General features: G+C 36.1%; 1 protein-coding gene across 37 annotated transcripts in view; it reads right to left on the bottom strand.

Annotated features, from left to right (window-relative positions):
- Window positions 1-26,460, bottom strand: part of agbl1 (AGBL carboxypeptidase 1) — a 395,384-nt gene that overhangs the window by 292,387 nt on the left and 76,537 nt on the right. For 11 of the 37 annotated variants that reach the window (XM_087311857.1, XM_087311860.1, XM_087311859.1 and 8 more), the window contains one exon: window positions 22,998-23,159. The exons of 22 other annotated variants lie outside the window; for them this stretch is intronic. In XM_087311857.1, coding sequence (XP_087167983.1) covers window positions 22,998-23,159 — 162 coding nt within the window. Of the gene's footprint in view, window positions 1-1,250; window positions 1,300-22,997; window positions 23,160-26,460 lie in introns of those variants that run through there. 4 more of the 37 variants (XM_087311868.2, XM_087311876.2, XM_087311885.2 and 1 more) reach the window with 1 other exon arrangement.

Genomic DNA, 26,460 nt, shown 5'->3' with positions numbered 1-26,460 from the left:
CTAGTGAACCATGCATTAGCAGAATAACTGTGCAGTAAAAGTCCCAAATTCAAATACCGACTTGTGCACATACTCTGAAATAATGACGTTATGTATTTTAAAAATGTTAATTTTCATGACCAAAACAAGACATATTTATTCACAAAGTGTTAATTCGAATGTCAGATCAATGTTAAAGCAAAACATGTTACAGGACTACAGCATTTAAAAACAAACATCTTTAGCTGCATCACCTTGGATTCAAACCCATTATCTCTGCATGCTAGTCAAGAACTCTCATCACTCCACTAAGGGCGTACTCACACTATGTACAGTTGCCTTGAACTGGGCAAACGCAAGCTAGTCCCCCCTCCCGTTTCCCCCGATGGCCCGCACTCACATTACATTCAGGCCTGGGCAGGATTACGTAATCGATGCTGCGCTGTTCAGTAAGCGCTTTCGCTCAGCACAGTGGAGATTTCTTTAGTTATATTGTTTCAGTTGTTTGATATGCAGTGACATATTTCGCCGAATAAATCCAGCACTGCTGACACTCATAAACTACCATAAAGTACTCATGCAGCAGGAATTATGAGGTTTGCTGAAGGTGTGCAGCTGTCATGCAGTGTGGGGTTTGTGTCTTTAATAATCTACGACAGTTTGCATTCACTAAACAGTAAGAATGAATAATTAATTCATATTAATCCATATAATCCATATTAATACCAAACGGTCCACATACCAAATGGTCCCTTAAAAGTTACATCTCGCTTTCAGTTTCGGGCTTTTTGCACGTTTTGCACTCACACACAAACGTACCGCGCCAAAGCCCAAGTGAACCGCGCTCAGGCACACCTCTTCCAACTGGGCCATGGCCGGTAAAGTGAACCACACTCACATTTCTCAAACGATTCGGGAAACGGGCCTGGGCATGGTTCGGATAGCATAGTGTGAGTAGGCCTTAAATCACTTGAAACTTCAACTCTACATCATGGGGTATAATTCCTCAATTTGCTTAACTGTTTCTTTGCTGAAGCTGTTCCAGAGCAATACATAAAACAATTATCACTATGTTCACTCTAGAGACAGGTTTAAAAACGTTTTAAAGCTTTAACACATTTGCTTCGACTATTTAAGTGTTTCAAGAAGCCTAACAGCAGATGCCACTGTATCTCGGTTTACAAACAGTCATACTCTGCTTCCATCAAAATTTCATACAAATAAAACAAAAGTGTCCATTAATAAACTCAGGAAAAATGTAAGCAAATTACCAGTGTTCGGAGTAAGCAGTGTGATATCGAAGCCAACTTACATGACTGAGCCGTTCTTCTTCATGAGCATTTGAGCATATGGTTAAAAACGTTCCTAGAGCGCCATCTGCTGTTAAAGACCAAACTCAGAATCAAGTTTAGGAAGAGTAGCGATACTCAGAATTAAAACAGAATTGAATTCTCGAATGATTTTTCACAACGCCACACCAGTTTTACCAGCAATGTTCTGAATTTGAACTGAGGAATAAAACACAAAGGGTGAAAACTTGTCACCTCTTGGCAAAATTCGCCATTTTCATCCTGAATTAGGTCATACATGTGAATCATTTAGATCTGTAGAAATTATTTTTGAGGTTGGGGGTTAATCACAAAGGTTTCAAAATAAATATATAGTCATATTTAGACACATCTCCGTCTAAGAGAAAAATGCATGACAGTTTATAAACCAATAGAGTGAACGCAGCTTCATTCCCCTTATCAGCAGTACCCAAACTAGCCCCGGATTACACCCAGGTTGCCACCTTTTTCAACTTTAGCAATTTAGCAGCCCTGAAACATGATCCAGAATTGTAATTTAGTCTCGAATGCAAAGAAAGAAACATAACTGAAAAAAGAGAGATAGACAGATGTAATATTCATAAGTGCAGAGTGTTGAATGAGTCCATGCAAAATCTACCACTTCTAGACCTACCAAAGGGAGCAGATGAGCTTCAGCAGTAAATGTATAGAACCTGAGGCATCTTTTGTAACTTTTGTTTATCTTTGAGAGGAGCAAACTATATAGACAGCTCAAAAGCACACAAGCTAACCTGAGAGGTTTCAGGGGATAATGAAACCACAGGTTGGGTAGTCTGATGGGCAGCTTAATCCCAGTCAAAGCGGGCAGAGCATAATCATATTTTTGTAGGCATACCTATCAGCAAATCCATCAAGTCTATTCAAATCATCAAGGATTTCGCTTCATCTCTAAAACAACGGAGAGCACTGCTGCTGTTCCTCCCTCACCTTCCCTGAGGCATCATCCTCCTTACAAAGGGAACAACTCTTCGCTGATTCTTCAAGTATTATGAGCACAAACATGTTAAATAAGTTATCAGCCTGAGCGATGCAGGGACCTATGACAGCCTTCCTTTCCAAGCTCCTCAGAGGCCCATAAAAAATAACTGAAGATGCTGGGAGAAGTGTTCAACAGTTAAAGCTGTCAGTTATCCATCCATCTTTGAGTCTTGATGTGACTCATTCCCAGGTTAAAAGCAAAAAAAGGAAGATTTTGTTTCAAGACTGCTCCATCGATTTTGTACAACACTCTACAAACAAGCTACGAAGCACCATTCGTTACAGTTGAATGATAGCATGAGAGAGTATGAGAGCATCACATATGCTGTTAGAATATATGTGGTTTGGGAAGGAAAAAGAAGTACATACAAGTATTTGCTTCTTTAAATCAATAAGAGAATGAAACAAATCCTGTGCAAAGCAGGCAACAAAATAAAAATATTGATAAACCGTGTGGGCTGGATGCAATCCTTGAAATCTCACCAAGGACAGAGTCTGTTGAGTAGTCCACTCTGGACCCAAGCTGTGGACTTAAAATGAGAGGTAATTTAACAAGGAACTGAAATTAAATACCTTTAGTATTATATATATATATATATATATATATATATATATATATATATATATATATATATATATATATATATATATATATATATATATATATATATATATATATATATATATATATATTATAAAGCAAGTTAAAAGTGCAACTCCTCTGAATTAGGGTTAGAATTAATTCTAAGAAAAAAACAAAAAAAAAATGTGGTAACATTCATTCATGTTAACAAAACATTAATGATAAATCTAAAAACAGTACATTTACATGGACACCAATAATATGGTTTTAATACGATTAAGACAATACTCTGATTATAAGTCTACCATGTAAACAGCCATTTGTGATTAATTTTATCTGATTAAGTTTATTATCGAAATAGGCAGAAATCGGACTAAGGCATGTGGAATATGCTGATTTTAGTCACATAAGTTTCCATATGGTGTGTGGAATCAAATTTCATTAAAACAACACTCTTCCAGCAGTTCATACTCACATCCAATATCTCGTTTGGCATGCATGAAATATTACTGAATGAAAGTGAATAGCGCAGTGAAGCGATGACGTTAATTGATCTATGTGCTATCACATGTAAAACGGGATCATAAAAGGAACATTTAAAAAAATTTTATCTTAATCAGATTAAGGCAAATAATTTGATTACTGATGTCCATGTAAATGTAGTCACTATATGTCAGGCCAGTACTTGGCAATGTCATTTTAGTTGTCCAGTTCATAAGTTCTCCCTAGACCTGTCTGGGTTAAGTTTTAGATATTGGCATTTGATTTATTGCAAAACCTTGTAAAACTTAATAAATACATGTTACAGTATAAAGAGTTGCTTTTCAAAGTATTGCAAACTTTAAATTGAACGTATATCCTTTAAATGCACTTAGCTCATCGACTAATATCATTAAACATTAAGTTTATAATGTTTATAATGGTTTTACATCTCCTAAATGCACTGTTCTGAAGCACACTAGTTTATAGATATCCTTAAAACTAACATACCAACACAATCTTACAGCAATTCGTAACTTTTTGATTTAGTGGCTAATTCATATAAATTCACACAATCTAATTCATACAATTTAGTTCGATTTCCTCATAACCTGGTGATGGTTGGGTTTAGGAGTGAGGTTGGGTGCTACGCCTCCTTTTTAAAATCGTACATTTTCATATGACTAAGCCGAATTCGTAGAAATTCATACGAATTAGCCACTAAACAGATAAAACGTAACATGCTTATGATTTTTTGTGAGATCAGGCTGAACATACTGATACACATCTAAAACAACTTTATTTTAATTTCATGTAGCTTCAAATTGCCATTGTCATGTAAACAAACAAGCAAAATAAAGTTTTAGCTGTTTAGTCTGAACCAGTTAAACCACCAGTTTTCTGTTATTTTACTGATTTATTTCTATCGATCTTTTTAACAGAGGGGCTCATATGAGTGATTTCCTTAGGAATATGATATAGCACAAATTACACTGTGCTACTGTATGTGCTGTAGACTCAATAGTGGAGTTCCAGCACTGCGAATTAAAGCGCCTACTTTAATGTTACAGTAAAGAAAATGTTCTACTGTACAAAGACATGCAACAAATATCCTTACAGTTAATAAAACAAGCTGTTTTAATGTTCACAGTTCATGAATTTAATTCTCATGCTTTTAAAGTTGGTGGGGTTGATCAAGTGATGACAACAGTGTTTTTAATTTCACATCTGAGGCCAATTTTCATTCCATGATTAGACCTTCGTGCAGGGGAATTACGCAAATGTGATACCGGGAGCCTTAAGCAGGCATACTTGTCATCTAGTGCGCTTAGCAAAAGATAACCTTGGTATGAAATGCATGTAGACGGCAGTGTTGGGTTTCTGGCTCCCACCAGTTATTAGATAAAGTTTCTCTCAGGTTTTAAGGGAGGGTGATTGTTTGCTTTAATCTGATAACCATGGTAAAGTGAACAAGTAATATGGTGGTAATCATAACAAAACATAAAAGACAGATTGGTGCTTTTACAATTTTTTTTAGGAAAGTTAAGATTTGTGTCTTTTTAGGCTAAGTGCAAAAAGCGCACCTCATTTGAATCACAGTTTGATTGACAAAGACAACATAACTAAAGACCGCACAAGACAGCAGAGTGAGTGGTGTAGCCTGTAAAGCATGTGGCAGTATCTTTTGATGCAATCGATCGTGAACCCGGTTTGAATCCAGCATCTGATGGACACGTTCTTCTTTTTTCCTCCACTGAATTTAAGTTTTTGCCTACTCTTCATCACGAGGAAGACACGTAAAAATCATTAATAAGTGTGTGTATTATGGAAGACTCAGATTCATAAAACTGGATTGGAGAGGTGTTAAGTCTAAATCATATGCATTATAAGTTTGTAGAAGTTTTACATTTAAAATATCCTTAAATATACATTTTTAGTCCTGCTTCAGTGAACTTGAACAAGTATATTAAAATCCATTAATTTTTACTAGTTGTATTAGTATTTTTTTTACAAAGTGTGCTTTAAATGCTTTAAAAATAAGTTAAATAAGTTGAATAATAAGTTGTGTACTGTATATCATTTATTTAAAAAAATGGGGAATACATTATATATTAATGTGATTCAAAATATATTATATTACTCTTATTTTTTTTATTCAACTATAGGGGTGCGGCAAGGTAGGGGGCCTACAAGACATTGTGCCCTGGGGTCTCTGATTTCTTAATCCGGGCTTGGTTTTAGTTTAAGGCCATTTTGGTCATCATACTGTAAACAACTATCATCTTCTCATCATCAAATGCTGTGAAAAGATTGTTGACATCTTCTTGTATATGCTTCCAAACAGTTTGCTGCATTTATAAATGGCCCATGTCTTGAGGTTGTTCAGTATGATGCGATTTACTTTCTATGTGCGATTTGATTGGACAGAAATGACAAGACTAATTTTTCTATTCCCCATAGACAGGGAGAAATTAAAGTAGTGACTGCATGTTAAAGGAAAGTAGTGGAGTAAAAGTACCAATACTGGACAGAAAATGTACTGAAGGGAAAGTAAAAGTACACATTTTTAAAACTACTTAGTAAATAACACTTTCTGAGAAAAACAGTAATAGTAAGTTGAGCATTTGTAAATTTTTACTTTATACCACCATCCTCCATGTGTTCCAAAACTGTTTAAGTTTCTTTTTATTGTTCATTCATTCATTCATTTTCTTGTCGGCTTAGTCCCTTTATTAATCCAGGGTCGCCACAGCGGAATGAACCACCAACTTATCCAGCAAGTTTTTACGCAGCGGATGCCCTTCCAGCTGCAACCCATCTCTGGGAAACATCCACACAAACATTCACACACACACACACTCATACACTACGGACAATTTAGCCTACCCAATTCACCTGTACCACATGTCTTTGGACTGTGGGGAAACATGCAGGGAGAACATGCAAACTCCACACAGAAATGCCAACTGAGCCGAGGTTCAGCACTACCTACTGCACCACTGCCTCGCCCTCTTTTTATTGTTGAACACAAAATAAGATAACCAGTGTATCACCCGACTCTCTTAGTATTTTTCTTTCTAATTACCATACGACAAGTCTTAAAAAATTCTCACCACTGTTCTTTTGACATTAATTCATTATTTTGAGAAGCTAAAGCAGATAAGGTAATAATACATTATTATATTATTACATTAATACTTTTTCGCAAAACTGAATAGTTGTAACTATTGATGAAGCTTAATATTTGTTTTCACGGTATAAAATGTGTAAAGTTTTGGTAAAATAAAATAACTGTAATCAATAAAATGTGCACATCAATGTTAATACATGCAAATTATTCAGAAACACATAAATTGTACTAGACATATTTATCTAGCTATGATAAAGTCAATCACATCCGTTTCTGTAATATTTAGATCACTGTGAGTTCATGCATGGTGATGCAGTAGGTAGTGCTGTCACCTCACAGCAAGAAGGTCGCTGGTTCGAGCCTCGGCAGGGTCAATTGGCATTTCTGTGTGGAGTTTGATTGTTCTCCCTGCATTTGTGTGGGTTTCCTCTTGGTGCTCCGGTTTCCCCCCCACAGTCCAAAGACATGCGGTACAGGTGAATTGGGTATGCTTAAACTGTCCGTAGTGTATGAGTGTGTATGAATGTTTCCAAGAGATGGGTTGCAGCTGGAAAGGCACCCACTGCGTAAAACATGTGCAGGATAAGTTGGCGGTTCATTCCGCGTTGGAGATGAGTTCATGCATCTAGCTTGTTATTTTATAGCTATATTTTACTGTACCATGCTATGTCAGTTAGCATCAGATTATAAATCGACTTTATGATAAGGGGTGGGGGGTATACAGGGCTAGAGTGGGACTCATTTTCAGCCCTGGTGTTTCAAGCCAGACCGCCCCACCTCAGTTCACGACTGTCTATATTAAAATAAGGTCATTTCCAATTAGTTTCTAGTGACACTATCACATCTTTTTCAAGAAAACGGCTGCTTTAGAAATTCAAATGTTGAATTTGCCCTAACAGTATTATATGTCTTAACAATAAAAATAAAAAAAATTAAAACATAAATTTGACAGGTGAGATTCGAACACAAGTCAAACGGCATTTTAACGCAACGTGTCTACCACTGGTCCACTATAGCGCTAATGGACCAAGTTAAAAACAAAGTATTAGACACAAGACACGATATTACTTTCTATTGATGGCTTAATCTTTTTCTCCCCTTTTTAGATCTCTGATCAAGTAATGTCAGATTTATTAATGTAGTGAATCATCTGATTTTCATTGAGCAGGTGTATTATTCATTAATATTAATTATTCAAATTCGCCTGGTATTCTCCCGGTGCTCCTGATTAGCAAATCCGGGCCTGGGGGTATAGGTTATAGGGTTGATAGGGCTAGCAACGCCATTGGTTTTGACTAGTGTATTTTTCCAATTTTCTCACCTATTGGTTAATTGGGGTGAATATTGTATACTGTTTAGAGTTTGACTATGTATATCCTGATGAAGACAATGTTGAAATGTTGTCCAATTAAATGTGTCTTTTAAAAGCTAAAGTGGCAGTGTGCCGATTTTAACTTTATTTTTTGTAGTTTCTCTGAGGTGTATTTGTCCACAAATCTGCCTCCAAAGTCACTCCCTAAGGCAACAAGTACATGAACTGCCTATAGTTTGAGATGCAGCCATTGTGAGGTTATTGGTAATGTTGAGTAGGTGGGAGAGAGAGCGGCAGAACAGCATAGGCGTATTGGAGAACTGGCAGCCCATCCTGAGGTCAGATTTCACTGCCCTCTCCCTGCGTGTTTTATGGAAAGTGCTATTTCAGCCATCCCTAGCATGCGAGTGCCAGCGCTTGGTCGATCGCTCAAGTTACAGCCATCGTTTGACTGACAGTCTGACTTTCTGGCTCACAAAAGAGCACAGTGGAAAATCCTGAAGCCTGACCGTGCCGGGATACTTTCACAGCGCAGGTCCTGTTGCGTTGGGAACAAAATACAAAGATGCACGTCCTGTCCTGGGTGCAGGACAGGTGGGAGACAGTCTAGTGGCAGTGATGAAAGAGAGAGAGAGAGAGATACTGAATTGGCACTGAACCGCGTGCCCTCCGAACACGTCTCTCTCTGTCTCTCTCCAAAAATACAGTTAATGGCTAGAAAAGATGCTTAACATGGTATTTTTAAGTTAGTGGACCACGAGGGACTGAGTCATCATGCTTTAATTTAAAGTAGAGATTTGCAGATGGCCATTAAACTCGTGATCAGCAGAGTATTAAGCATCACCGGCTATTTTCAAGTAAATGGTTTGACAGATTTTTTCGAAACATTCAGTAGGAAATTTTTATTACACTACAATTTTCAGTGTTCTCACCCATGTTGGTTTACTTGTAGCCAGTTGTTATATTTTTATTATTTAATGTAAGATATTTTTAACAGAGCTTCATGTATACGAGTTGTATATAAAAAACAATGCACAATTGTGTGATAAAGTTTACAATACAGATGTAAAAAATTGTGCTGTTGGATTTTTTTTTTTTTGTTTGTTTCTTGTTTTCCAAGCAAACTAATTATCTAAAAAATGAACATAGGACACCCAATAAGCTGTCATTCATCATAATAATTGGTAACGCTTTATTTTGATAGCAAATTTGAGTATCAGTAGACTGTCTGCCTAATATCTGCTGATACTGCTCCTTCAACAGACATTTAACTGACTATAAGAAAATTTGCAAGTACATGTCAACTTACATTAACCTTAACCACAAACTAACATTATATAATAAGAATTTGTTGACATATAGAGGCAATATAACCTAAATTTAACAAACGGACCATCAAAGTAAAGTGTGACCTAATAGTTTATGTACAGGGCTCTACAATAAGGACTGTCTGATGCCCTGGGTCCAGCGTGACAGATGCTCGGGACAATTGACAGAATCGTTACTGGCCCGATCAGTGCTGCCTTGTCATTAAAGTTTAAATTGCCTGCGACTATTTGTCAATTGCATGCAAATATAAAATAAAAAATAATGTATTAGAACCGAGAAACAGTTTGTGCTTTAGAGACTTTAAGTGCTATCCTCTCTGTGATGTCGTAAACACAAAATTGCCTTTCGGTTCCTTTTATCTGATTGGATGTTGTGAGCACGTTATTTATGGCGAAGAGATGGAAACATTTCGGTAACATCAAATTATGAGGCTAAAAGAAAACGTCTGTTTTTAACATATTGGAAGCAGACATTTACATGAGTACAACAAGACAAAAAAAAAATGAAGTGATTTTTGCACAGTTTGCTGTCAGTTTGGCAAGTCAGCCACCTTTTGTTAAATAATTTAAAACAGCAATAAAATATTGCTCTTTTTGTCCGCATAACATTTGAATTTTGAATTTATTATACATTTATAATTTGTTTTTAAATTTTTTAATTTTTTACATTTTTGACACATTGTTTAAAATATGTAGGTAAGAAATAGCTAGTGTTAACCACCATTGTTTTGAAGCACTCATCTACACATCATACTTTTTTTTTAGCAAAAACACACCCATAAGCAGGAGGAGATGAGAAAGTCTGTGATGACCCAATACACATTACAAACATCTTTTCCCATGAGCAGAGAAACATACTAATATACAGAAGACTCTCAGTGTCATTCACATACACTACTATAAACATCATCATGTTAACACACATACAATTAAAGTAATGCAAGTGATATAAAACTTCAATGTGCATCACTGATGATGAAACAACCCAGGCTCATTGGCGGTTTGTGCTCAGGGCTACATTTTTGAGAATCGAGAAATATGAATCCTGGATTATCTTTGCTTACAGTTTTTGCTTTCACAAATCCACTAGAGGCCGTCATGTACATTTTTGACAATCCCAAATTCTTTACTGAGCCAGGTTTTCTTATGCATGCCATTTATCGTAAATACACCAAAAGCCATTGTATACATTTCCTCCAATCTCAACATCTTTTCGTGCTCATGTCCATGAGAAAAGCTGGCTGACCCATCGTGCATAATGTTGTGCATAATATATCAGCTGGATCTCGACAGACCCACCTACCACATTCACTAAAATTGATAGTGTTTTCAAACCAAACTAGAAGACAAAACCATTGCAACCCTGTGCTTTTACCACAACTTTTTGTTTTTTTGAAACGCTGGACCCAAACTCTGTTTCCAAGTCTGTCACTAGCTATGTTTTCATCCACCTATTTTTATTTGTATTTTGCACATCCGCATAAAAAAATCAGTTGATGAAAACGCCAAGATGCACATACATTTTAAAAATGTGCTTAAAAATCGTATGCGCATAACTGAGTAGGATAAACTTTTTATTCAATAAGAAAAGACGCGCATAAACTACGATAGAAACACTTTTACTGAACAAATTCCAGTATGAGCATTAAAAAAAGTCATGTGATTTTGTTTTAAGAGGTCATGTGATGATAAAAATGTGTGTGAATGGACTGAGCACATTGTAAAACATCAGAAATGTTGTTTTGGTTATTCTAAAACCCATTAACCGTTTCACTATTAGTTTTAGGGTGCTTTCACACCTGCCTTATTTAGTTCGGTTAAATTGCACTAGAGTTCGTTTTCCCTCTTGGTGCGGTTCGTTTGGTCAGATGTGAATGCAGCAATTGTACTCGAGTGCGCACCAAAGTGGACCAAAAAAGCGTTTCGAGACCTGCTGGAAGAGGTGGTCTCGGTGCGCTTTCAAACGAACCCTGGAGCGGTTCGTTTGTGGTGAGAATATGATCTAAACTAAAACAGACCCAACCGCAAAAAGTACTGCGCCTTTTGGACTAATCTAGCTGCTTTAGGCTGATGCGCTGTGCATTATGGGATATGGAGGAAAAATATTTGTTGACAGTGCTTTACCAACAAAGAGAGAGAGGAAAACATTACCTGATGGACCGTTGGTAATATTTCCGCAAGATGACCCTGTCGCAGTTTAGCTAAATTAATTCACACCTCCTCCTGAAGTGCCGTGTGATACATTAAAACATTGTTTTCCAGCCGCGGCCGCGCTTCATTCTCAAAATGTATAGTTTGTCTAAAGCAGGGATACAATTAGTTAGTGCAGTCATCCCCATAGTAAAAAGCAACATTTTGTGTCTGCCGGTTTGTTTACTTGCGGAAGTTCATTGGCATATTCCAGCTCGTGAATTCGGACCAATCGATAAGCAGTTTAGGAACTATGTTCAACAACATCTGGCCAATGAGAGAAGTTGATTTTGTCAGATGACAGCATTTTGGTTCTATTCAACTGGTTCGGACCAAAGCCAGCAGTGTGGTGTGAAAACTACCCAAAGACGGCAGAAAATGCAACAATGTATCATTTATTGCCCATGAACCAAATGAAGCAAACTACAGATGTGAAAGCACCCTTATTAGATTATTAATTACTCCAGAACTGTCAAGATCATCTGCGCTATGCGTCGCTTCAAACGCCACCGCGTGTTCATTGCAAAATGTTCACGTGTTCACTGCAAAACGCAGCTTTTTCTACCGCAGCAAATTTGGTTTTTACTGTTGATATTTGGCACCAGTTAATCAGGAAGTGACAATTTAGTTCTCTTTGACTCGTTGGATAGAAACGATGCTTTATTCGCACATTTTTTATGCAATATTGCTGTTTTGCGCATAAATGTAATTTGTATATTTGAATGGAAACATGGCTACTGACCGTGGTGAACTACCAAGTAAACCAATCATGCTGGAATAAAATCCCATATGGAGATCACTAGTCAGCAGTGCCACCCTGTAACGTTCCATTTACACATAAAATGCAGCCATACAGTATTTACTTGTGAGCACATATTTCCTGGTTCTCAAAAGTTTAGCCCTGGGCACATTTTCCCAATGAGCCTGTGATGGAAATAAAAAAAAAACAACAACAGTAATGTCAACAAAAAAGCATCAAAAGTGAAGTGTCATGCAGGGAACTCTGGGAATGTCAGTTTAGAGTAACTCACCATATATACTGTATATAAGGAAACTTACTGTGGTTACATATTTTTGCAGTTTAAAATCACGACCATTATTTATACTGAACTGACCCTGCTTTCTTTTCTGGGCCTTACTTGTTTGGCCAAATTTCAGCTTGCCACATGGGTAACAGGTGATTATGGTCAGCAATGTGGAGATATAAGTGTTAATAGCATGTATGTAGAGGACACAATAACCTCGCCAGACAGTATTGTGTGAACCGTGGAATGTGTGAATTCTTTACATAGTGTCAGTATGACTGGGCTTGACTTTCTTTAAAATATTTCATCATAGCATTTTATTTCCATTGCATAATAGGGGGACAAAATGTACCTACAAGGTTTATGATGTCGTAGAAATTGTAAATATAGGCATACACATTCTACACTATTATAACTGAACATGCCAACTGAAATAATTACAGCAAACATCCCTCAAAATAGTTCAGCAAAAATGCAATATAGCAAGATCATTTTCCTAAAAATCTTTCTTATATATTTAATATCAAAACTGCATCAAAACATTTATTTCTGCATTAGAAGATTAATGGATCAGTTATATTATATTATATTATATTATATTATATTATATTATATTATATTATATTATATTATATTATATTATATTATATATTATATTATATCATATTATATTATATTATATTATATCATATTCATTCATTTTCTTTTTCAGCTTAGTCCCTTTTTTTTCTGGGGTCACCACAGCGGAATGAACCGCCAACTTATCCAGCATATGTTTTTACACAGCGGATGCCCTTCCAGCTGCAACCCATCTCTGGGAAACATCCATACACACTCATTCACCCTCATACACTACGGACAATTTAACTTACCCAATTCACCTAAAGCGAATGTCTTTGACTGGGTGAGAAAACAGGGAGAACATGCAAACTCCACATAGAAACGCCAACTGACCCAGCCGAGGCTCGAATCAGTGACCTTGTTGCTGTGCTACTACCTACTGTGCCACTGCGTCACTACTATATTATGTTATATTATGTTATATTATGTTATATTATGTTATGGTATGTTATGTTATACTACATTATTTTTGGTTTCGGCTGTGGTTAGAGCAGAAACTATAGAGGCTATCATGATGTTTGTTTATTATTTATCAATTGTTGCTCTATATCCCAACCAGTAACTAAAAAAAAAAAAAGTAACCAGAGCTATTATATTATATATGTACAGTATAATACTACAAGTACAAATAATAATAATAGCAATTACAAATGATCAAATATGTATTTAAAAAATTACAAAGAACTCTATAAATATAAGACTTTTCTAGTAAAATATGAGTTAAACAACTTTTTAAATGTACATATGTGTTGTTTAACGTATAAAGATGAGACTTTCTAGAAAATGAATCAGTAAGACTTTTTAAAAGCATATTAACACATTTTGTTATATGTATAAGACATTTTTTAAAGAATACATTTGAAATATAAGCTATTTTTAATTCTAGACAGACTGATATACATTTTATATAAGGTAACGAAAATCATATCTACAATAATAATTACACAATTTAATGAATTGCACTTGATAGAGCAATAAACCATTTGAGCAATTATTCTATATGTCATAATAATAAATTAACACTCTTCAGCCAGAACAATTCATAATAATATTAACACAGTTCAAAGTCTTACCACAATTTTAGCCACTATAAACCATTTTGCTTGATTAATATCCAGCACACACACTCCTGTCCGGAAGTAAGCCATTCGAGTGCCACAATTATTTACAACGCATTTGTATTTTCCACAATCCACGGCTTGTGATCTCCCTCTTGTGGTCACACACTACCCCTCACATCCTCATAAACCACATAAGAAGGATATCATGACAGCTTCCGACACACTCACGACAGCCAACACACACTTTCCCTCTGAACCAGTCTGACAGAAAACGCCATTGACATGTAAACACTATCATCGTACATAATACACAGCTGGATTTAGAGCTCTGTAGTATTTCAGCACTGAAGACTTTATGAACTCGCTGGCCAGTGTAAGCAGGGTAATTAACTTCAGAGGTAATCAGAGGAGAAATATGTAGACGGGACACGTTGAGTTATGAGAGACTCGTTGGGAATGGGGAGGCCGAGTCTCGGATTTACAGCCACCGAGTTCAAACAGAGTTTCATTTACGTTAATTAAGGTGCTTCGCTTGAACTGCGGCTCAGGGGAAATGATAGGGACAGACGCATATCATGCTGCACCACAAAAAACAGTTGAAGAGAGGGATTTAATCTTGCTTAATATATTGTAGGGACGAAAAAGAAAGAATTGGTGTAGCTATATAAGAGGTGAAGTCACATAATGCACCACTATTTTGGGTTTAAATCAGTTACTGTTCAAATAAATAGATAGTTTACTGAAAAAAAAAACTATAATTAAACATTTATGATGTTTGAGTTTGAACACATGGAAGGATTCAGTTATGACAGTCTTAATTTTTGGGTGGACTGTCGCTTTAATTGTTTATATATACAAAACAATTGGTGCAGAGCTTAAAACTATATGTAAGCTTTTTTGTTGGAATAAAAAAAGTGCTGTATTTTTATTTTCAAACAAATTCCGTCTCACTCAGGAGGCACAAGAAATCAAAATGGCACCAGACTGACATTTTATGCCAACGTTGTGGGGATTTTTGTTAAGAAATGAAAATCATGTTGACGTCAGAACCCAGGCCAAAGAACCCTGACCCCTTAAGTCAGTCCATAGTCCAATATCCAATGTCCAACCTAAAATCAACCAAATATCAACATCTAATGATGTTACAGCTTGACATTGTGTGGACATTACCAATATAACGTTACCAATATGACTTCTATGAGATGGTATAAAAAGTTAATGGTTTGTTTTGAAATTTGTGAGGCGAAATTTGTTCAATAATAAACCCGAAACACACGTGGTTGTTGTCATGCAGTGAACCTAGCCAATCGTGTGATAACAGTGTTGTCATCGCAGCTCCTGCAGTCACTCTTCTAACCCTGCACCGGCTGAATCAATTGTCTGATCTGGCAGCGCTGTTGCGGTTCCTTGATGCCACATGTGACAGTCACGTGGCGCCGTCGGCGCAGCATCAATCCAGACAAAATTTCTAACCAGCATGCAACGCTTTAGGACAGATTTCGATCGCTGAAGTCGAACACACCTATTGAATTTTGGTCACCTGACGTCACAACCTATATCTAACCTAATATTAATGACTTATGATCTTGTGTGTCATTTCATTTCTTGAAATAAAAATTGTGAGAATATATTTTAATTCTGAGAAGCAATTTGTTTATGTATTTTATGAACTTAATGTCATATTTGTAACTTTTCTTTTGCAGAAATTGCAAATAAAATAACAATGAAAATTGACTGATTAAAATCCTAACTATATTAATAACAACTGCAGAATCGCAAGATATAAACTCCTAATTGTGATTTGCAACTGGAATAAACAAATTTGCGATTTAGTTTTTTATTTGACTGACTTTCCAAAGCAAAAACATTTTGACTCAGTGGCTAATTCGTATGAATTCGTACAATCTAATTTAGTATGATTTGCTCATCACCCAATGACGGTTGGGTTTAGGGGCGGGGTTGGGTGCCACGCCTCTTTTTAAAAACATACAATTTCATGTACAAATGAATTAGCCACTAAACTGACAAAACATATAATACTTATGTTTTCTCGTGAGATCAGGCTGAATTTTTTTTATCTATTTCAACATATTTATCAAGAAACTTAAGTCTTAAGCCCTTGTATTTCACAGATGGCTCAGAAACTTGAAATTGTGAGATTTTATCTTGTAATAAGAGTACAGTGTATAAAGCATCCCTATTTATTTTACTTTATTTATTTCAAAAATTCCCTATACAATAAAGCAAGCCAAAATCTACTGCTGCAAGCACAATTCTGATTTAAAAATCAGAAACTATCCTCCTCAGATTACATTCTCATTAACTCTCACCTCACCCTTGCTGGATGATGAAAGATAAAAGAGAACAGATGTGAAATGAATTTTGCCATTTCACTTTCACATCTTATAAGAAGCGAGAAGCTCTCAGGCGTAGTCCGCTATTGCAAAACCTTCTGCTTTCAAGGCTGACCGTCAGTAATTGCTCTGATGTTAATCACCATGCTGGTTTGTGGCTACATCGGAAGGCCTGTAAGGAATTGTAATCCAAAGAGTGTTTTTGAAGATGCTAATGAAATTAACATTAATCCAGCACAAACACTGCAATAGCAGGCAGAAACTTCAAATACTTTCCGAACTATAAGATTACATTGTGTAAACGACTTCTACACATTTCTTAAACTAAGAAAGAGAACTTGAAAACACACTTTTGAAAAAAATATGTTTCAAAGAGTTTTTAAACCAATACCATCATATCTTATGCAATTTTGTGAAAAATGTCTCATTATACATGTATAAACTGTAAAGTATTACTGTTCATCTATTGATTTGGAGCAAATTTGCTCCAGGCAAGGGCGTAGGATTGGCATGGATGGAGGGGATGTGTTCCCACCAATATCTACCAAGTAAAGAAATGTATTTGCCAATAATTTAATAGACTTTAAAATAAAATAATGCTCTGTCAACCCTTAGTAACCTAACCATGCACAAAGTCAAGTTTGCCACAAGTTCATCGTAATACTATTAACCAAAGCTGTGCATTAAATCCAAATTCAGTTTCGATTTTGGCCTTCATGATCATGAAAAGCAATAACCAGGATAAAACAGTTAAATTGCGTCACACATCTCTCTAAATTTCTCTACATTCATACTTTCTGAAAGCCTGACTGCAGTAAAATCATGTAAATTAACTTTTGCAGCATGGGATGTGATTCTTATTTGTATTAAGTGAGTATTTCATATTATGAAGAACTTTATTCATGCTTTTAAAAGCACAACACTATATGTGTGCTGTTTGATGCATGGCCACTAGGGATGTATGTCCTCACCCAATGTCAAGAGCAAATCTACACTCTTGGTTCCAGGTATGTAAAACCTTTTCTAAAATAAATGACTGAATTGGGATCAGTTTGAAAACATTACTGCCTATATGTATCTTTTTAAAAATTCAAAGGAAAAACTTTGCAGTTTTACAGTAGATCATTGGCCTGTTTGACTATTTAGGCCTGTGATTCCTAATTTATTTGATGCTGATGTAAAATATTTACTACTAGAGTTAATATTAACAATTAGAGTGTACTCTCTGATATTTTAAGGTAAAAAATAGCATTTGACTATACATTTTTAAACTTGTTGCAGTTTTTTGGTTAATGGTCAAATGACATGCCATTAAATCTCACTTATATCTCTCAAGCTTTACATCTGTTGTTTTAGTCATTTTGAAATACTGACAGTGTTCCCAAACAACAAGCATTTGAATGCAAGATGAGACGTATTTGTTCCCATGTTATCATACAAAAAATAGAGCTACAGTGGTTTCCCTGTTTGCAGCAACTTCTGTATTTAGAGGTTCAAGCGGTGTGGAACAATCAAGTGTTAGACAATTCAAGGTCGCTTTTCTGCCCTGAATGTGATCGGGCAGAGATGTATTAGAAACTTAAAATGATCGGCCTGATGGTGGATCAACAGGGGCCCAAAACACTTTATATCATACGAAACTTTGGCTCAAGCCCTACAAGAGGCATACGTCAGATACAGCCTTCACCATTGCAAAAATTTTATGTATTTCGCATTTTTGGAAAAACTTACTTTTACCAACTAGCCCTACTGTAAAACCCAACAGTCAACTTTATCAAATGAAATGAGTGTAGGTAACTCAGCCACTGCTGAGACTGCAGCTCTGCACAAGACTTTTGGCCAGCGGAGAAATTAAAATGATCGTGCCCAACTGAGTTCTCTCAAGGTATTTTTTTCTTTACTCTCCTTTTGGTGAAGTTTTTTTTCCCTCTCCGCTGTCGCCACTGGCTTGCATGGTTCAGGATCTGAAAAGCTACTCATCGATGAATTTGCTCTTCAGTGTTTGGACTCTCAATAATGACTTCAAACTACACTTAACTGAGCTAAACTTAACTGAACTTAAACACTAAAAACTGAACTACCCTGATCCAGTTACTATGACCATTTATGTGAAGCTGCTTTGACACAATCTACATTGTAAAAGCGCTATACAAATAAAGCTGAATTGAATTGAATTGAAAATTGACTGCAAGTTAATTCTGCTCATCTGAAAATAGTTTTGAACTCAGTATTGAAGGTAATAGGTTAATTAAATACACTATTACTTCAACTTAAATGGAGTAAGTTCACAGTACTCATATAGATTAGATTTTTTTTTTACTCAAATAGTATGTAGCAATCGGATTCCTCCAATAGTTTGAGTTGTCTAAACTTATTGGGTTTTACAGTACTCAGTTGGTTAGTGTTCTCTTCATTCATTATTTTTTTTATTCATCAGGTTTTACTGTGCTCAAATTGCTTCATTTACTCAAATGGATTAAGTTCACAGTACTCATTAGGATTCATTTTTGAATTTAAATGGTTTGTTGCAATCAGTTTCCTTAAACTGAGTTACCTTAATTTATTGGGTTTTACAGTGTAGTTTTTTTGCCCAATCTGAACAAAAAGTGGCATAGTCAGATACTCACATGATACCACATGATGGTCTAAGATGCAAAATGGACGAAGTTACTTTGACAAAAATCTCCATAACACTGTAACATTACAGGATATTAATGCATGAGCTTGATCTCAGGTCACTGTAAATGAAAGCAGCTTTTTTTCTCCAAGGTGGTACTTGAGACACCACGTAGCAGTATTGCATTTTATGTGTGTGTAAACAACTGTAGATTGCACAACATTTTACACAATGTTTAGAAATTCTGAACTTTGGTAATTCTGGAAAGGGCATAGAACACACTTCTAAATAAACATGATTATGATTATTACTACTGAAATAGTAATTTGTTGAGTATTTTGAACTAGCTACAGATATATTAAGAAATAAATGCTACATTTTTACAAAAACATATATTGGCATTAAATTGGAGCCCAGAAACTGCTGTTTACAGCTGTATTCAATATTATAATTGGTCATTTGTGACCTTCTTCTAACATGTGCTTTGAACAAACCTTTTTTTTTCAACAGGTTTTCAACACTTCTCAGCAGGCATACAACATCATAAGAAGTTAATATTAAGTTAGATTTAAGTCATGTCGTCAGGTGACCAAAATTCAACATTTAGCCAGCGTCAACGTTATTTTGACTTCCAATAACGCCAATAACGACGTCAAATTTCGTTGATATTTGGTTGATTTTTGGTTATGTTGGAAAGTGACCAAAATCCAGCATCTCAAAAAGGTCATAGTGATAACATCCATACAAGGTCAAGGTGTAACATGATTAGACGTTGATATTTGGTTGATTTTAGGTTGGACGTTGGACATTGACGTCGGATTCTGACGTCAACCCAATTTTCATATCCAAAAAAATCCAACGTCCCCACAACGTTGGGGTACAACATCAATATGAGGTCATGTTGACGTCCTGTGCCTGCAGGGTTGCATATCATGACATTGGTTTGTCACAATGATAGTCCCATCCCATGTTATTGGTTGAATAATGGTGCGTAGAACAAACAGCTTTCCCAAAATTTGGTTTTTATTTGTTTATGGTCATATCACAAACAAATCTGATGAGTTTGTTGGATATAGAGTGTACCCCCGCCGGCTAAATACAACCGCCAACTTGTTTATTGGTGTAAAGCGGCCTTCAGTATACTTGTATTGTTTTTTTTTAATTACGACTAACCAAAAATAATAAATACTTTTTTTTTAGAATTAAAGAATGTGTCACCTCAACTTTTTTTTTCGATGACCACTTTGTGATCCCCAGTTTAGGAAGCCCTTGTATAGGCTATTTCTATAGTACAGAACAAACAGAAAGAACACTACCCACCACAGACAACATGATTTATTGTGTCTTGTGTGGAAGAACTTGACTGAGCCGCCCAAACCCAGACCTGAACCCTAATAAACACCTTAGGGATCAACTCAAACAGCAGCTGTGAGCCAGACCCCCATTTGCCCAACATCCATCCTTGACCTCACTGATGCTCACGTCTAAATGGGAACAAATCCATGGAGTCAAGTTCCATCATTTAGTGGAAAACTGTAGGACGTCTAACACTTCAACTTTTGAAATCAGCAAGCACATACGGAGAAGTTGTTGAAGTGTGCACATATATTTACGCTCCCACATGACATAAACACTAGCCGTGCAGTTTCCGATATTTATTTTAAAAATAATTTAAAAATCTGTCTGATGCCAGGATCACAGAGTGTCCTCAGCACATTATTCAGTTTCACAGATCGCTTAGAGATGTCTAAATATGGGTCTGCAAAGCCACAACGGGCTCATCTGACGCTTGGTTTGCTTCATCATCATCAGCTCGGAGAGGCAATGCCATTAGCACCTCTCGCCTAAATGAACTGTCACGCGGATGACGAAAACAAAGACGCCAGACGCTGTGAAGCTTCCTTCACGCAGTTAGACTCGGATTAACACACTGCAAACCAATCTGCTGACTTTCTGTGAAAACATCATCATCATATATTCAAGGATATACGATTTCAAAAGATAGTCATTAACAGTGATCGACAATAAATGCCTTACAGTGAAAAAAGATTTGTGTCTGAATGATTTTATGGTCACACTTTCACTTTCAGTTTGTTGATAAATATAGAGCCAAACATACGTTTAAAACATCACGAAAAACAAAAACAAAGCCACAGCAGAATGAACCTTCAATCATCCAGCATATGTTTTACACAGCGGATGCCCTTCTAGCTGCAACCCAGTACTGGAAAACACCCATACACTACGGTTAGTTTAGTTCGTATTCAATTCACCTATAGTGCATGTCTTTGAGCTGTGGAGGAAACCGGAGCACCTGGAGGAAACCCACGCCAACACGAGGAGAACATGCACACAGGAATGCCAACTGACCCAGCTGGCACTCAAACCAGCGACCTTCTGGCTGTGAGGCAACAGTGCTAACATTGAGCCACCATGTCACCAAAAGTGTTTTAATGCAGATTGAATAAATAAACACACTAAATAAATTAATGAATTACAATAAAAAAATAATAAAATAAATCAATCAATTTATAAACAAATCATTAAATAATCAATTCAAAATTAAGTAATTAATGAATTTAAAAATAATTAATACTTTTTATATATATTAAAATAAATGTTAAAATGAATAAATAATAAATTAATGAATGTTAAAAATAAAAAAAAAAACATTTGAATTATTTTATATATTTATTTACACACACACACACACACACACACACACACACACACACACACACACACGCACACACACACACACACACACACACACACACACACACACACACACACACACACACACACACACACACACACAATATAGATATATTTTTCAAGACACATCTTAAAAAAACATCTTAAAGTGAAAAATACAGCTTAAAGTGTCATTTAAAAGCTTAACTAGGTTCATTGGGTTAACTAGGCAAGTTAGGGTAATTAGGCAAGTTATTGTATAACGATGGTTTGTTCTGTAGACAACCAATAAATATATAGCTTAAAGGGGGCTAATAATTTTGACCTTTATATGTTTCAAAAATATATAAAAAACTGCTTTTATCCTAGGTGAAATTAAACAAATAAGACTTTCTCCATAAGAAATTCTGACTTCAAATGTATATACTGTATATACACACACACACACACACACACACACACACAGGAGCGGACTTGACCAATAAGCAAGGTAAGCAGCTGCTTAGGGCCCCGGGAATTTAGGGGGCCCCGACCAATGCCAAGTTTATATTAATCATATAGATTAAACTGGGGCATACTGCATGTACTGCACATGCAAATAGTAAAATCTAATCACAAATATGGATTTAGTTCATGAACTTGTTTTTTATTTGTGAATTTATTGTATTTACTTTTTACATTTAAAAGAAAAAAAAGTTCCACTTAAAATATATATTTTAATCTGCAGTTATTTACAAAAAAAATCTACAAAGAAAAAAAGGATCTTTAGAGAAATAGAATGTTTGGAGTTTCAATGCTTGGGCTCCATACCTAGGACTGCTTAGGGCCCTGAAATCACTAAGTCCACCCCAGCGCACACATACACGCGCACAGAAAGATAGACACGCACAAATACATACACAAACAGACAGAAAGACTGACACACACACACACACACAAACAAAAGGATAATGTTCTGTCAGAAATTTGTGTGCATATTTTAGTTAAATGTATGCACATTTCCATCAATTGTAAAACACAACACAAAGCGATTCAAATTATGGATTAAAAGAGCTTACATTGGGTCATGTTTTTTAATACTTTCCCTTGAACTGTACCTTACCGATCTTTTTTGTGTCTGTTTGTGTAAAATTGTCAAAAAGTTAGCAAATTCTAACAAAGCAGAATTAAAACATTTTATAAAATTGACGAACGTCCTGTCAGACATTATTATTAATAACATACAAATTAAATGCGTAAAACAAATGAAATAAAAATCACTCTTACATTGCATGCATGGAAAATGTATGTACTTACAGCTGATTAAATGCTGTCTTAGCTTCCTAATCAAAGATGATTTGGAAAATGTCCATGGTTGTGGTTGGCTTGCCTGTGCAGGGGCATCAGGTTCAGATGAATCTTCACGTGTGTCTTCCATCTTCAACTTGCGTTTTAGCAAGGACAAGACATAAAACGGGCCTTTTTAGAAAGAAACAAACAGGCCTCCAATAAGATCAAGTTTTAGGACCAATGGCAGTCAACAACAGTACACAGAAACTGCTCTCCAAATGTTCCACAGCAAGAACATTGCATTCGAAAACGCTAAGTGCTCCAAGCACGTCATGTGGGTCATATTTTACTATTTGGCAAACAAGTGCACCATGGCCAGTGCAATTTACAAAGTTTACGGTGATCTTCTAATATCACCAGGATTATAGTCTATGCTATTTAGGGGGACATTTGTCATGACGGGATAACCCGAGGGCTCTCCTGTGACCCTGTTAGTGGCCAGCTGCATATCTGTGGTGCATAAAGTTTAAAATGATGAGGGACATTACCATCTTCTCATCATCCATCAAGAGTGTCGTCCGTCAAGCGGAATCCTTATGAAATGTGATGCTCATGATGATGAGCCATCTTTCAAAAGACACTTTACGAAAATTGAGATTAATTAGGAGGTCTGAATGCTTTCATATGGTTTTTCTGTTTATAGATAGATAGATAGATAGATAGATAGATAGATAGATAGATAGATAGATAGATAGATAGATAGATAGATAGATAGATAGATAGATAGATAGATAGATAGATAGATAGATAGAAAGAAAGATAGATAGATAGAGATATGCAAAACAATAAACAAAATGAATTGAATCATAGAAAGAATGATAAACAGAGAAAACGTAGACAGAATGACAGATTCTGTTCAAAAATGCAAAAGAATTATAGCAAAAATATTGACAAACAGAACAGAATGACAAAGAAAATAGAAGAATGGTATAGAATGATAGAATGGGATGATAGAATATGTTATATAGAATGATATAATGAGCTGAAGAATGACAGAGAAAATAGAATCATAGATAGAAAGAATGAGAGACAGAACAAATAATGAGGTGACAGAACGATAGATTCAGTACAAAAGAGATATTTCCAGAGTTCGCCCTTAGCTGATGATTGATTATAGAGCTTGTTTGGCATGCTGTCCCGGGAGAGAGTCCTAAACTCGTGAGGTCTTCGAGCCCGGGGCTCCCCCCGTTGCAGGGCAACCGGAGAGCCCGGTGAAAACCCCCGCAAACACGAGAAGAACATGCAAACTCTGCACAGAAACGCCGACCTGGCCAGGTAGAGTCCGAGCCGGTGGCATTCTAGCTGTGCGACCGTGGTGCTAACCACTAAGCCTCCGTGCTGCCCTGACAAGGAAATGGGGGGAGGAGTAGGGGAGGAAGGGGGATTCTTAAAGACGAAGATGGTTGAGGTAAGATATTCTGGTTATTTATAGGGGTTAAGGAGTCGTCTGATTGGTGAATCAGTGTTAGCTAATGTGGACCAGGTGCTATCAATCATAAGCGCGTGCTCCTCTTGAAATTAGTTTATAAATAAACTTCACAAAGAGCAAAAGAGAAAGAGTTAACTGACAAATAATTAATTGAATTGATAGAATGATAAAACAATAATTAGATAGAACAAAAGACAGAATGATAAAATGATAGACAGACAGACAAATAGATGGATGGACGAATGAACGAATGGAGATGATGGATTTATGGATGGATGGATGGATGGATGGATGGATGGATGGATGGATGGATGGATGGATGGATGCATGAAAGACAGAATGATAGAACAAGAAAAACAACGGACGGACAGACAGACAGACAGACAGACAGACAGACAGACAGACAGACAGACAGACAGACAGACAGACAGACAGACAGACAGACAGACAGATAGATAGATAGATAGATAGATAGATAGATAGATAGATAGATAGATAGATAGATAGATAGATAGATAGATAGATTGATAGATAGAGCGATGTCAGATACTAACTGTCAATATAAGTATCACACTACATTATTTAATCTATCTAATCTTTTGACACCTGGTTGTCCCAGTCTGCTTTAATATGGCACTTCTTCGAGATGTAAAATTTGATATGTCCCATATAGCATGCCTTTTAAGTGCTAAACCTTTTTTTACCTCAGCAAAAGCTGCTGTAAGCACTGCAGTAAGTCTGTGGTTTTAATATAGTGCTACAATTTCATGATCTGACTTCTAATGACCGCAGCACATGCGGTCGAAAACCAGGCCTGGCTTGCGTGTATTAGCGCAGTAAAGATCAGCACATTTCTTACACTTAAAGAGCCTTTGGTCTCAGATTAGGTTTAGACAACTAATGGAAGAAACTCCCTTGGTGAACTTGCAGACGAAACACAGTTAATTATGGCCTCCAATGAAATTCTACCGTCTCTATTTAGCCAAGCAAGAGACAAGGCTGTGGTCTCAATGCACTGGCCCTGAAAATGCATTCAGACTCGAATCGAAGTGAACTTGATCATATTACACAGTTCAGCAGCACAGGGAGCAGACTTTCAAATACACAGGCACAAGTGGTGAACCTAAAACAACAACAAAGCATGATAGGCCACCAGAGTTGTCATGATGGAAAGATCATCGGGTCACAGGGGGCACATTTTGAGAGAATAAAAAAAATGCTTTTAATCGAAATGGGGTTTCCGTAAATAAATGAAACACTCACGAAGCAGTAAATGCATACAAAACAATGGTGAGTATGGGAGAGTGGGGACGCTTGCAACATGGGTCAGTTGCAACAAGACTTACTCCTCCATTCAGGAATGAGCTAGAGTGATGATATTCATACATATTCTCAGTTGGACCTCCTTCAGTTTGAGAGAAATCAGCCATGTGACCATTCTCTAAGTATAAAACTCATTTTTAGGTCAAAAAGTATTTTATTTTAATGAAAATTTCTCATACTGTCTAATCTGTTTTTCTGAAACATTATTCATTTATAGAATTTAAATCAATGTTTTCTTAGCTTTAAATAGGTATACTGTAGCTATCAAACCTTAAAGCTATTGAATCTCCCTAGCATAGACAGTTTAATCAGGGTTGACAGAGTTGAGTCCCCAATTACTTTAAAAGCTTGCAATATTAACAATGTACAATTTTAATTGCATCACAGTTTCAGTGTGATTTAATTTGAAAAAAAAAATTATTTGATTAATTATTAGATTTCAAAGTTCAAAGTAGTTTAGTAAAGGTTCAGTCTGAATTTTCAGTACAACATTTTTTTTGTTTCATTTTTTTTTTGGCCTGATAATTGGTTGCTTGTTCATTTAATAGTCTGTATTTGGTAACACTTTACAATAAGGTTCATTAGTTAATGCATTTACTAACATGAACTAATCATAAACAACACATGTACTGCATTTATTAATCATAATTGAACACTTACAAATGCATTGTTAACATT

This window comes from Danio rerio, chromosome 25 (genome assembly GCF_052040795.2).
Source record: "Danio rerio strain M-AB ecotype USA chromosome 25, GRCz13ab, whole genome shotgun sequence".
NCBI lineage: Eukaryota > Metazoa > Chordata > Actinopteri > Cypriniformes > Danionidae > Danio > Danio rerio.
This window is presented reverse-complemented; position numbering and strand designations above follow the sequence as displayed.